The sequence below is a fragment of the Ornithorhynchus anatinus genome, chromosome 5 (genome assembly GCF_004115215.2).
Source record: "Ornithorhynchus anatinus isolate Pmale09 chromosome 5, mOrnAna1.pri.v4, whole genome shotgun sequence".
Lineage (NCBI taxonomy): Eukaryota > Metazoa > Chordata > Mammalia > Monotremata > Ornithorhynchidae > Ornithorhynchus > Ornithorhynchus anatinus.
The window spans coordinates 17612664-17625904 of record NC_041732.1 but is presented as its reverse complement, the minus strand read 5'-3'; the positions used below and the strand labels follow the sequence as shown (position 1 = coordinate 17625904).

The 13241-nt window shown below is 55.4% G+C and overlaps 1 protein-coding gene across 1 annotated transcript in view; it reads right to left on the bottom strand.

Annotated features, from left to right (window-relative positions):
- Positions 1-1135: 1135 nt before the first annotated feature.
- Positions 1136-13241, bottom strand: part of HOMER2 (homer scaffold protein 2) — a 45254-nt gene continuing 33148 nt past the window's right edge. The window contains exons 3-9 of the mRNA XM_029065842.1: positions 8091-8222; positions 6144-6236; positions 5815-5954; positions 5368-5524; positions 3172-3282; positions 2392-2472; positions 1136-1336 (exon numbers count right to left, since the gene is read on the bottom strand). Of these exons, the coding sequence (XP_028921675.1) occupies positions 1148-1336; positions 2392-2472; positions 3172-3282; positions 5368-5524; positions 5815-5954; positions 6144-6236; positions 8091-8222 (903 nt within the window). The 3' untranslated portion in view covers positions 1136-1147. The remainder of the gene's footprint in view (positions 1337-2391; positions 2473-3171; positions 3283-5367; positions 5525-5814; positions 5955-6143; positions 6237-8090; positions 8223-13241) is intronic.

The window sequence follows — 13241 nt, the reverse complement described above, 5'->3', positions numbered from 1 at the left end:
TATTACAGAGAAGAGAGGCTGGAAGGGGTTGTTATCTAACTCCCGCCGCCCCCACACCCTCCTACGCCCTCGCAGTTGGCCACAAATAGGCTGACGACGACATCTCCCTGAGGTACCAGGCGGGGAGTGCCCCCTCCCCCCTCCCTGATGAGGGGGTAAATGGGGCCGGCCCCGGGTGGTTCCTTTCCTAGAGAAGCGGTGTTTCCCAGTGGTTAGAGCACGGACCTGGGTTCTCATCCCGGCTTCTCCACTTGTCCGCCACGTGACCTTGGACGTGTCACTCGGCTTCCCTGGGCCTCAGGTCCCTCCTCTGGAAAACGGGGATGAAGGCCGTGAGCCCCGTGTAGGAGAGGGACTGTGTCCAACCTGATCTGCTTGGCTCTACCCCGGCGCTTAGAACAGTGCCTGGCACATCGTAAGCGCTTAACAAATACCATTAAAAAAAAAAAAGGACAAACTACGTCTCCTCTGCTTCGGGTCTAGAGGATCTCCGTGTTCAAGGGGAGTGAAGGGGAGAGTTCTCTCCTCCGCGGTGCTCCCCCCACCCCACTTTGGGGTGTCTTCGCAACTCAGACTGATCCCCCTCCTGCTGAAGGCCCTTCCCCTCCCTCCTGAAGTCTAATCCAGAGCCCTCATCTCCCAGTGCCACAGCTGGGAAGTCTCCCACTAGACTCTAAGCTCATCGTGGGCAGGGAATGTGTCTGTTCTATTGTCTCTTGTCCTCTCCCCAGCGCCTAGTACAGTGCTCTGCCCATGGTGAGCGCTCAGTAAATACGGCTGACCGACTGACTGACTCTCTTTCTATTTCTACAGTTGCAGCAGCCCCAGCCCAAGTTCCAACCGGGCGCGTTTTGGCTCTCCGTGGGACCCCCCGACGTCAGACCCCTCTCCTCACACCCGAGGCGGGACCACCCCGACCCACCCACCCACGCCCCACAACCCGGCCCCCGTTTCTACCCTGCCCGGAGCAGCGCGACTGGTTTGAAAACACAGCAAACGTTGGACCGCTATATACAGAAAAGCGGAGATGAGGGCCCTTCCCTATCACGCTGGTCTGTTCCCCCGCCTGTCTGGGGGTCCCAAACACCGTCCCCTCCCGCCCCCCCAGGCCCAGCGCGCCACCCCTTCCCCGCCACCCCGGTCCCCCTTAGTCTTCCGATCCCAGCGTAGACAACCCCCGCCGGAAATCCTGCAGCTCGTCGATCTTCCCGTCCAGCGACTCCAGAAAGTTCTTGAGTTCCGCCTTGAGGTGGCTCTGCTTGTGCTTGCTGTCTTCGATGTCCGCCTTCAGCGACTGCACTTTTTCCTCCAGGGTCCGGTTTTCCTTCTCGGCCGCCTGAAAACCAGATGGGGAACCGGAAGGGAGAGTCAGGGAGCCTCACGCCTAGCCAACAGCTGACCGGCGCCAGCAAGGCCGTAACTCAACTAGGAAACAGCGGGGCCTGGCAGGAAGGGCCCGGGCCTGGGAGCCAGAGGATCTGGGTTCCAATCCCAGCTCGGCCCGCTGCCCGCAGTGTGACCTTGGGCAAGATCATGGTCTTAATCCCCATTTGACACATTGAGGCAACTGAGGTCCAGAGAAGAAATTATGGCATTCGTTAAGCGCTTACTAGGTGCCAAGCACTGTACTGAGCACTGAATAAAGCTGGTACTTATTAAGCACTTAGTATGTGCCAAGGGCTGCTCTAAGCACTGGGGCAGATACAAGTTAGTTAAGTTGGACATAGTCCCTGTCCTACCTAGGGCTCACAGTCTTAATCCCCATTTTACAGTTGAGGTAACTGAGGCCCAGAGAATAATAATTATGGTATTTGTTAAGCACTTACTATGTGCCAAGCACTGTTCTAAGCACTGGGGTAGATACAAGGCAATCAGGTTGCCCCACGTGGGGCTCACAGTCTTAATCCTCATTTTACAGATAAGGCAACTGAGGCACAGATAAATTGAGTGGCTTGCCCAAAATCACACAGCTGATAAGTGGCAGAGTTGGGATTAGAACCCACATCCTCTGACTCCTCAGCCCATGCTCTTTCCACTAAGCCACGCTGCTTTAATCAGGTCAGGTGTGGTCCCTGACGAGGCTCACAGTCTAAGGGGAAAGAGAACAGGTACTGAGTTCCCATTTTTGCCAACGAGGGAATGGAGGCCCAGAGAAGTGACTTGCCCAAGGTCGTCCAGCGTAGAAGTGGCAGAGCCGGGATTAGAATCCAGGTCCTGAATCCCAGGCCCGGGCTCTAGCCTGCGGGCCAGGCTGCTTCTCTTCCTGTGGGGAGATTGAGGCTCCTCCCTCTGGACTGGGAGGAGGGCTGGGAGAGATGTGGGGGAGAAGAGGGGACCCGGGGTGGGGGAGACAGCCCCCGAGAGGGTCTGCGGGGGCTGACCGCTCCGTACCTCTAACTTCTCGGACACAGACTCACACTCCGACATGAGCTGCGGGATGATTTCACTTTGTTTCCGGAGATCTTCCAGTTCCTACAGAGAGACGAGAACCCAGCCGGGGCTCGGGACGGCCGGGGGTGCGGGTGGTCCCCGGGCCCGACCCCTGGGGGTGACGGTAGACGTCCGGGTCCTCAATATCCAACTCCCAAGCCGGGTGGGCTCAGGGCAGTCCTCCCGAGCGCTCAAATGAGTACTGATAATTATGGTATTTGTCAAGCGCTTACTATGTGCCAGGCACTGTACTAAGCGCAGGGATGGTTCCGAGCAAATCAGGTTGGACCCAATCCTCATTCATGTGGGGCTCACGGTCTCAATCCCCATTTTTCAGAGGAGATAACTGAGACCCTAAGAAGTGAAGTGACTTCCCCAAGGTCGCACATGGCAGACGTGGCGGAGCCGGAATTAGAACCCATGACCTTCTGACTCCCAGGCCCGGGCTTTAGCCACTCCGCCGTCCCGAGGTCCCAGATGGGGCCCGGCACTGTCAGGCGGCCCCTCGCCCATCCTTCCCTCCCTGCTATCTTGGTCCCCCACGGAGGAAGAGATCCTCAAGGGCCCATGGAAGCCTGCCAGTTGGGGGGACTCCAGGACCCACCGGGGCTCAATCTTGGGCCCCCCAAGCTGAGGCGGCGGGCGAGGCGGCACCCACCACCCTGCCGTGTCCCAGGTGGGCACCAGCCCCCCGAGCCGGGCTCGCCCGGGCCCCTCGCCCCACCCCTCCCCTCCCCGTACCGTCTCCTTGTCCTGGAGTTCGGCTTCCAGCTCCTCGAGCCGCCGGCTCAGCTGCGAGTTCCTCTCTTTCTCCTTGTTCAGCTCGGCGCACTGCTCCTCCAGCTCGTCGATCTAGGTAATAACGGCGGCGTTCGGTAAGCGCTTACGATGTGCCGGGTACCGGACTGAGCACTGGGGTGGAGGCGAGCAAATAGGGTTGGACCCAGTCCCTGTCCCACGTGGGGCTTACGGTGATCCCGTTTTCCAGATGAGGTGACTGAGGCCCAGAAAGGTGAAGTGACTTGGCCAAGGTCACACGGCAGACAAGCGGGGGAGCCGGTATTAGAACCCGGGCCCTTCTGATTCCCAGGCCGGTGCTCTACCCACTACGCCATGCGGCTTCTCAGGAGGGCCCATCTCGGTGGGCACCGGGCAGCTGCCCACCTGCCCCGGGGAAATGCTCTCCTGGGTCATCCCCAGTGGCCCCCCGGTCCCCAGGAGCGGCCCGCCACATCGCCGGTGCCCTCGAGGAGCCGGGCCCGAGTGCTGGGCCCGAAGGGGCATCGGTCACCCAGCTCCCGTGGACGTCCACTCCCTTGCCCATCCCTGGTGGGCTGGGGCTGGCGTCGGGCCCCCCAGCCGGAGCCACTGGTGACTGCGAGGGGAAACTGAGGCCGCCCCATTCCATGAGGAAGGCTGACCCCTGCCACCTCACCCCGGGCCTCTTCCTGTCCTGCTCTCTCTATCTCTCCCCATGTCCGGCGTGGCTCAGTGGAAAGAGCCCGGGCTTGGGAGTCTGAGGTCATGGGTTCGAATCCTGGATCTGCCACTTGTCAGCTGTGTGACGGTGGGCAAGTCACTTCACTTCTCTGTGCCTTCTCTGTAAAATGGGGACTATGACTGTGAGCTTCACACGGGACAACCTGATGACCCTGTATCTACCCCAGCGCTCCGAACAGTGCTCTGCACGTAGTAAGTGCTTAACAAATACCAACATTATTATTACTATTATGTCCCTCCCTGTCCTCTCTCTGTCTCTCCTCATAGAGAAGCAGGGTAGCTTAGTGGAAAGAGCACGGGCTTGGGAGACAGAGGTGATGGGTTCTAATCCCGACTCTGCCACGTCAGCTGTGTGACTTTGGGCCTCTTTGGGCCACTTAACTTGTCTGGGCCTCAGTTACCTCACCTGTAAAATGGGGATTAAGACCGTGAGCCCCACGTGGGACAACCTGGTTACTTTGCATCTACCCCGGTGCTTAGAACAGTGCTTGGCACTTACCAAATACCATCATTCTTATTATTATTATGTCCCTCCCTGTCCTCCTCTCTCTGTCTCTGTCTGCCTCTCCCTGTCTGTCTGCCTCACTCCTCACTTCAGAGCTTCAGAGCCATCCATCCCCTTGCCCCCTCCTCCCTCACCTCCCTCCTCTCCTTCTCCAGCCCGGCCCGCACACTCTGCTCCACTGCAGCCGCTCACCTCCTCACTGGGCCTCGTTCTCGCCTGTCCCGCTGTCGACGGCCCACGTCCTACCACTGACCTGGAATGCCCTCCCTCCTCACATCCGCCAAACTAACTCTCTTCCCCTCTTCAAAGCCCTCCTGAGAGCTCACCTCCTCCAGGAGGCCTTCCTAGACTGAGCCCTCCCTTTCCCTCTGCCCCTCCTCCCCTCTCCATTCCCCCTACTCCCTCCCTCTGCTCTACCCCCCTTCCCCTCCCCACAGCACTTGTGTCTATTTATATATATTATTTCTGTATTTTATTAATGATGTGTCTACATCTACGATTCTATTGATCTATTTTGATGGTATTGATGCCTGTCTACTTGTTTTATTTTGTTGTCTGTCTCCCCCTTTTAGACTGTGAGCCCGTTGTTGGCCTGGGATAGTCTCTATCTGTTGCCGAATTGTACATCCCAAGGGCTTAGTACAGTGCTCTGCACACAGTAAGCGCTCAATAACTACGACTGAATGAATGAATCCTGTCTCCAGGTCCCTACCTCTCCCCGGCCCCCCAGCTTTTATTGGGCGACTCCAGCCGATGCAGGCGGGGACGTTCTCCCCTTAGCCTCTCAGAGCCCCTTCGGGAGGACCAAGAGATGGGGGTACCGGGACCCCAGCATATTCCGGTCACCCCCGCCTCTGGCCGCCCTATTAGAGCGTGCCGGGGAGGCAGTGTGGGCTGGCAGTCAGAGCCCGGGGTCCGGGACGTGAGCTCGCCTTGTTCCTGAGTTGATCGTTCTCATCCCTGCAGATGGAGAACTGCTTCTTCCACTGCTCCACGCCAGCGGCGGACTCCTGCAGGGCCGTGGTCAGCCGAGCGTTGCTCTCCCTGAGGGTCTGCAGCTCCGTCTCCCATTTCTTCACGTTGCAGGAGCTGCCCGGGCACCGACAGGGCAATCAGATATCTGGGCGGGAGGGCTGTACTGATTCTATCTGCCTCCCCTCCCCACTCCCATCTTGAGCCCAGAGTCCCCCATATCTGAGGTGACCCCCTGAGGAAGTGAGGAAACGTTTCCATTCATTCTGGGTCCCAGAGGGGCAGGCGGAACTGAGGTAAGCGGCAGAGTCAGGATAAGAATCCACGACCTCCTGCCTCACAGGCTTCTGCTTTATCCACTGTGCCCCATGGGAACCCCAGGGGAGAGGGAGGGCTGAGACTCTGACCTCTGGGCGAGGGCGAGCTTGAGCTTGTCGTTCTCAGCTTTGAGCTGGGCATCGGGAGTTCCTCCGTGGGAGGCCTTCTCATCGTCGGTGCCATTCACGCTGGACGCCCGGGCGGACGGGGGACTGTCCCGGCCCGAACCCTGCCCGATGGACGGACACACGCACGGATGGACGGATGGCTGATGCCCGACTCCTCCGGACACGGGAGGCCCGGCGCTGGCAGGGCAGGGGACGGGGGAGCCCCGACCCTGAGGACCTGGGAGGGAGGTTTTCCGGCATTCCCGCCGGTGGTGGACCGGACCGAAGTCTCTCTCGGATAAACCACTCACCTGGCAGTGAACGTTGGAGCTGTCGATCTTCTCTTGGGATTTGTCTCTGGCTAGTTTGGCGGCCTCTTTGACTTCCTGGAATTTCTCCGCGAACTGCCGGACAGGGGGACAGAGATCGATGAAATGTTCTCTCGTCAGCGGGAGCCCCTTCCAACTGCCGGTGCTGCGTTTGAGCAGATGCGTGGTTCCGGAAGAGCCCCTTTTGGGCAGGGAAGGTAGCTACCCACTCTGGCATCGTCCTCTCCCAGGCACTTAGTACAGAGCTCAATAGTAAGTGCTCAATAAATGCCATTGATTAAGTTCCACCCCCCGCCCCAGCATGGGGGTCTCTCCCCACAGACGAGAGCGTGTGAGGAGGAAGGGACTTGCTCCACACGGCTTCAGACGGTGAAGAGGCAACAGTATTCTAACCGGGCAGGAGAGAAGGTTGGTGGCCATGATGGTGAAGAGGAAAAGGCAGAAGCAGCGGGGCCTAGTGAATAGAGCCTGGACCCGGGAGTCACAAGGACCTGGGTTCTAATCCCGGCACCGCCAATTGCCTGCCGTGTGACTTGGGGCAAGTCACTTCACTTCTCTGAGCCTCAGTTCCCTCCTCTGTAAAATGGGACTGAGGACTGTAAGCCCCAAGTGGGCCTGGGACTGTGTCCAACCTGATTAGCTTGTATAATAACGTTGGTATTTGTTAAGCGCTTACTATGTGCAGAGCACTGTTCTAAGCGCTGGGGTAGATACAGGGTAATCAGGTTGTCCCACATGAGGCTCACAGTTAATCCCCATTTTACAGATGAGGTAACTGAGGCACCGAGAAGTTAAGTGACTTGCCCACAGTCACACAGCTGACAAGTGGCAGAGCCGGGATTCGAGCCCATGACCTCTGACTCCCAAGCCCGGGCTCTTTCCACTGAGCCAAGTGCTTAGTATAGTGCCTGGCACAAAGTAAGCACTTAACAAATACCACAATTATTATTATCAGAGCACAGGCCTGGGAGTCACAAGAACCTGGGTTCTAATCCCACCCCCGTCACTTGTCTGCTGTGGGTCTTTGGGCAAGTCATTTCACTTCTCTGGGCCTCAGTTTCCTTTTCTGTAAAATGAGGATGAAGAATGTGAGCCCCATGGGGGACAGGGACTGAGTCCAACCCAATTTGCTTGCAGTCCTCTCCAGCGCTTAGCATGGTGCCTGGTACATAGTAAGCTCTTAAATACCACAATTATTATTATTTATTACTCACTGAGGAGACCCCTATTTATTGGTCCCCGCCCTACCCACTGGGCAGACCACTACTCTTTGGGCATATCCTGACGTGCCGGGCACACTCCTACCCTCTGGATCCACCCAAAGCCCCAGCCCTGTTTGTCACTTGGAGGCTGTGAAAACAATAATAATAATGTTCATTATGTTACTCGTTAAGCGCTTACTATGTGCCAGGCACTATACTACGCACTGAGATAGGTACAAGTAAATCAGGTTGGACACAGTCCCTGTCACATTGAACTCACACTCTTAATCCCCATTTTTTTTTACAGAAGAGGTAACTGAGGACCAGAGAAGTGAAGTGACCTGTCAAAGGTTACACAGCAGACAAGTGATGGAGCCTGGATTAGAACCCATGACCTTCTGACTCCCAGGTCCGGGTTCTAGCCAACTGCGCCTCCTGCTCCACCTGAGACCCTCTGCCAACCTGCAGACATCAGAGACCCTTTCCTGGTGGGAGCAGCGGTCAGGAGCCATGGCCAGGCTTGGGGAGATTAATCAATCCAAGGTATTTATTGAGCACTTACTGCGTGTAGGGCACTGTACTAAGCGCTTGGGAGAGGACGATATAATACAACAGACATATTCCCCGCCCACAAAAGCCCAGACCTCCGCGGATTCAAGCCCCAGGTGTGTCGTAGCCGCACCCTCAGAGAAGCCCGGCCCCCGCCCCCAGCCCACCGCCGGGTTACCTTGGTGAGCTGTGGCTCGGACGAGAAGCCCAAGCCAAAGACGGTGTTGGCTCTGCTGTCCGCCCACTGGCCAAATTTCTGCGAGGTTTTTGTGAAAGTCATGTTGGGCGTGATGGTGCTGTTGATGATGGCCTGTCGGACACAAACGGCCTCAGCCACCCCGGGGCCGCCCCCAGCCCCCCTCGCGGACCCCTCCGCTCCCCGAGGGGTGGTAATAATAATAATCGGAGTATTGGTTAAGCACTTATCACGGGCCAGGCACTGTTTTGAGAGCTGGGGTGGGTAAACACAAATCAGGCTGGACACAGTCCCTGTCCCCTGTGGGGCTCCTAATTTACAGGTGAGGGAACTGAGGCACAGAAAAGTTAACCAACTTGCCCAAGGTTGCACAGCAGACAGGTGGAAGAGTCAGGATTAGAACCCAGGACCTTCTGACTCCCAGGCCCGTGCTCTAGCCATTAGGCCACATCCCGGGTTGTGCCCACCTTCCCCACCCAGGCCTTGGGGATGCCTTCAGATCCCAAGCAGTGCCTTGGGGTTTCCCCCACATGATAATAATTATAATAGCAAAAATAATAAATGTGCTATTTGTTAAGAGCTATACTAAGTGCTGGGGTAGATACAAGCTAATAGGTGTTTTTTTTTAATGGTACTTTTTAAGCATTTACTATGTGCCAGGCACTGTACTAAGCACTGGGGTAGATACCAGGTAATCAGGTTTTTTAAAATTTTATGGTAATTTTAAGTGCTTATTACGTGCCAAGCCCTCTACTAAGTTTTGGGATAGATTCAAGCTAATCAAGTTTACTTGTTAAGTGGTTTCTATGAGCCAGGCACTGTACTAATCGCTGGGGTAGATACAAGCTAATCAGGTTCTTTTTTATGGTACTTGTTAAGTGCTTACTAAAGTGCTGGGGTAGATTCAAGCTAATCAAGTTTTTTTTTTTTTTTTTTGGTACTTGATAAGTGCTTACTGTATGCCAGGCTCTGTACAAAACGCTGGGGTAGATACAAGCTAATTGGGTTGGACACAGTCCCTTGTCCCACATGGGGCTCACAGTCTTCATCTCCATTTTACAGATGAGGGAACTGAGGCCCAGTGAAGTGAAGGGCACACAGCAGACGAAGGGTGGAGCCGGGATTAGAACCCAGGTCCTCTGAAGCCACTAGCCACGCTGCAGCTGTCCAGTCTGTCCCGCCTCAGGGACCGTGGGACCCCGGGCATCCACCGCCCCCTCAGAGGGAGGCCTGCCTCATCCTTCACCGCTCACTTTCGCCCCAGCCCCCCTGGTGTGTGGGCTGCACATGCTGACCAGAGGCCACTGCGGCCATTCCCAGTCCCTGTACAGTCTGTGACTTCTGCCACCAGTGACAGGGAAGCCACCCTTCAGTCTACCTCTTGATCCCTCTGGGTTCTCACTAAATCCCACGCCGGCTTGCGGGGGGTCCACGGACTGGAGTCCCGGTCAAGGCCTCAGTCAGTCAGTCAACCGATCGTATTTATTGAGCGCTTACTGTGTGCAGAGCACTGCACTAGGCGCTTGGGAGAGTCCAATAGCACAATATAACAGCCCCATTCCCGTCTAGACGGTGAGCTCTTTGAGGGCAGGAACGTTGTTGGGTGTTGTTCTATTGTCCTCTCCCAAGCGCTTAGCCCAGTGCTCTGCCCACATTAAGTGTTCAATAAATATGACGGAATGAAGTAAGTGCTTTTAATCACCACACGGCCCACTGTGCTCCGCGTGGCAGAGGAATGTTGCCAGGCAAACCTGGACCTCACGCAGGGAGAGGTTATAAATAACCGGTTCAAACAAGACTTCTCCCCCACCCCCGCCCCCTCCTCCCTGCCTGTTTTAGCAGCCGGGAGGGGGGTGCCCAAACCGCAGCTGCCTCTGCTCGTGCCACGGTGAGGGGGGAGAGGAAGAAACGGAAGGGCTTCGACGTCCCTTTCCCAGGGGGAGTCCTCCCCGGTGCCCAGAGCTGAAGGTTCCGGTGCCCGGAGGAAGCCAGCCTCCAAGACGGAGGAGCCTGCCGAGGGGGCATCATGGCTTAGGGCGCGGGGTGGGGAAGCCGGTGGTGCCCACCCAGCCAAAGGGTCCCCGGAGGTCCGAGTGGGGTCATAATAATAATAACGATGGTACTCGTTAAGCACTTACTAGGTACCCAGCGCTATTCTAAAGGCTGGGGTAGATACACGGTAATCAGTTTGGACACAGATTCCGTCTCCCATAAGGCTCACACTCTTAATCCCCGTTTTACAAACGAGGTCACAATGAGTCCCAGAGACATGAAGTGACTTGCCCAAGGTCGCACAGCAGACAAGGCCAAGATCTGAAGAGGTCCTGGAGCCTAATGGGTAGAGCCCGGGTCTGGGAGTCAGAAGGACCCGGGTTCTAATCCCAGTTCCGCCACTCGTCCTCTGGCGACCTCAGGCACGTCACTTATGTTTGTATCTGTAATTTATTGATTTCAGTGAACCTCCGCCTACCCCTCTAGACTGTAAGCTTGCTGTGGGCAGGGAATGTTACTACGTTGTCCTCCCCCAAGAGCTTAGTACAGTGCTCTGCACACAGTAAGCGCTCAGGAAATGACTGAATGAATAAATGAAGTCATTTCACTTCTTTGGGCCTCAGTTCCCTCATCTGTTAAATGGGAATTAAGACTGTGAGCCCCATGTGGGACAGGGACTTGGTCCACCCCGGTTAGCCTGTATCTACCCCAGTGCTTAGAGCAGTGGTTGACACAGAATGGTCTAGTGGACAGAACACGGGGCCGGGAGTCAGAAGGACCCAGATTCTAATCCAGTTGTCTGCTGTGTGACCTTGGGAAAGTCACTGAAGTTCTCTGTGCCTCGGTTCCCTCATCTGTAAAATGGGAATTAAGACTGTGAGCCCCAGGTGGGTAGGGACTGTGTCCAACGTGATTTTGCTTGTTCCCACCCCAGAGCTTAGTACAGTGTTTGGCACATAATAAGCGCTGAACAAGTACCACAGTTACTCTCTAGACTGTAAACTCACTGTGGGCAGGGAATGTGTCTGTTTATTGTTATATTGTACTCTTCCAAGTGCTTAGTGCAGTGCTCTGCACACAGTAAGCACTCAATAAATAAGACTGACTGACTGAATGACACCTAATAAGCGCTTAACAAATGCCATCGTTATCATCATTATCATCATGAAAAGCCTCAGGAGCTGTTTGGCGAGCTGAAGAGACCCCTTCAAGCTGATCCTTCTCCCAAATAGCATCATCATGCTATTTTTTGGGCGCTAACTGCACGCTGAGCACTGCTTCCGGGGCTAGGTAGACACGGTACAATCAGCCTGGACACAGGCCCTGTCCCACATGGGGCTCACAGTCTAAGAGGGAGGGAGAACAGGTCTTGAACCCTTATTTGACAGATGAGGAAACTGAGGTCCAGAGAAGCTAAGTGCTTTGACCAGGGGACAGTGGGAGTCTGTCGTAAATATGCATCAGGCCAGAGGGAAACTGTGGGCATGGGATTAGTGGCAGGATAGATGAGATTGAGGTACAGAGAGTAGGTTGGAATTAGGGGAGAGAGTAGATCAATGAGGTAAGGTAGGAGGGAGTAGGGTGATGAAGTGCTTTCAAAGTCATTGGTGGGAGTTTCTGTTCGATGTGGAGGGAGATGGGCAACCACAGGAGGTTTTTGAGGAATGGGGAGATTTGGACTGAGTGGTTCTTCAGAGAAAAGAGCCTGGTCAGCAGAGCAAAGTTTGGGCCAGAGAAGAGAGAGACAGGGGGCAGGGAGGTCAACGAAATATCTGATGTAGTAGTCGAGGCGGGAAATGATAAGTGCTCGGATCAGCATGGAGGCAGTTTAGATGGAGATGAATTCCTGCTCTGCCACTGAATCCCCACTCTGCCACTTGTCAGCTGTGTGACTGTGGGCAAGTCACTTAACTTCTCTGTGCCTCAGTTACCTCATCTGGAAAATGGGGATTAACTGTGAGCCCCACGGGGGACAACCTGATTACCCTGTATTTCCCCCAGCACTTAGAACAGTGCTCAGCACATAGTAAGCGCTTAACAAATACCAACATTATTATGGAGAGGAAATGGCGGTTCTAGAGATATCGTGAGGGTCCAACTGACAGGATCGAATGAGAGAGATGAGTCGAGGATAATGCCATGGTTACGGGCTTGTGAGCCAGGGAGGATGGTGGTTTTGTCTACAGGGAAGGAAAAGTGAGTGGGAGGGTTTGTGTGGGGAGATGGGGCGTTCTATTTCAGACGTGTTCAGTTTGAGGAGTTGGAGGAGCATCTGAGTAGAGATGTCCTGAAGGCAGGAGGAAACGTGGCACTGCAGGGAAGGAGAGAGGTCAGGGCTGGAGAGGTAGATTTGGGAATCAGTCACTTAGTCAATCGTATATATCGAGCTCTTACTGTGTGTGGAGCACCGTACTAAGCGCTTGGTAGAATACGACAGAACACACGTATTCCCAGCCCACAACGAGAATCATCCGTGTAGAGATGGTAGTTGAAGCCATGGGACTGGATGAGTTCTCTGAGGGAGCGGGTGAAGACGGAGGAGAGCAGGAGACCCCAAAATGAGCCTTGAGGGGACTCCCACAGTTAGTGGGTGGGAGCCAGAGGGGGAGCCTGTGAAAGAGAACGAATGGCCAGAGAGACAGGAGGAGAACCAGGAGAGGACAGTCTCAGGGAAGCCGAGGTTGGATAATGTTTCCAGGAAAAGGGGATGGTCAACAGTGTCAGAGGCAACAGAGGAGTCGAGGAGGCTTAGGATGCAGTAGAGGCTGTTGGATTTGGCAAGCTCATCGGTGACCTTCGAGAGGGCAGTTTCTGTGGAGCAAAGGGGGCAGAAGGCAGATTGGAAGGAGTCAAGGGGAGATTGGAGGAGAAGAAGTGCTCAAGGAGTTTGGAGAGGAATGGAAGGAGGGAGATGGGATGATAACTGAAGGGAGCTGTGGGGTCAAGGGAGGGATTATTGCGAGAGGGGATATGAGGCGATGTTTGAAAACCGGTGGGGAAGAAGCCATTGGAAAGTGAACAGTTGAAGATGGCGGTCAAGGAGGGGGATTCGGAGGTGGCAACTGTTTGGAGCAGGTGTGAAGGGATGGAGTGGGTGGAGGGGGTAGAATCGGAGAAGAGGTGGAGGCCTAGTACAGTGTG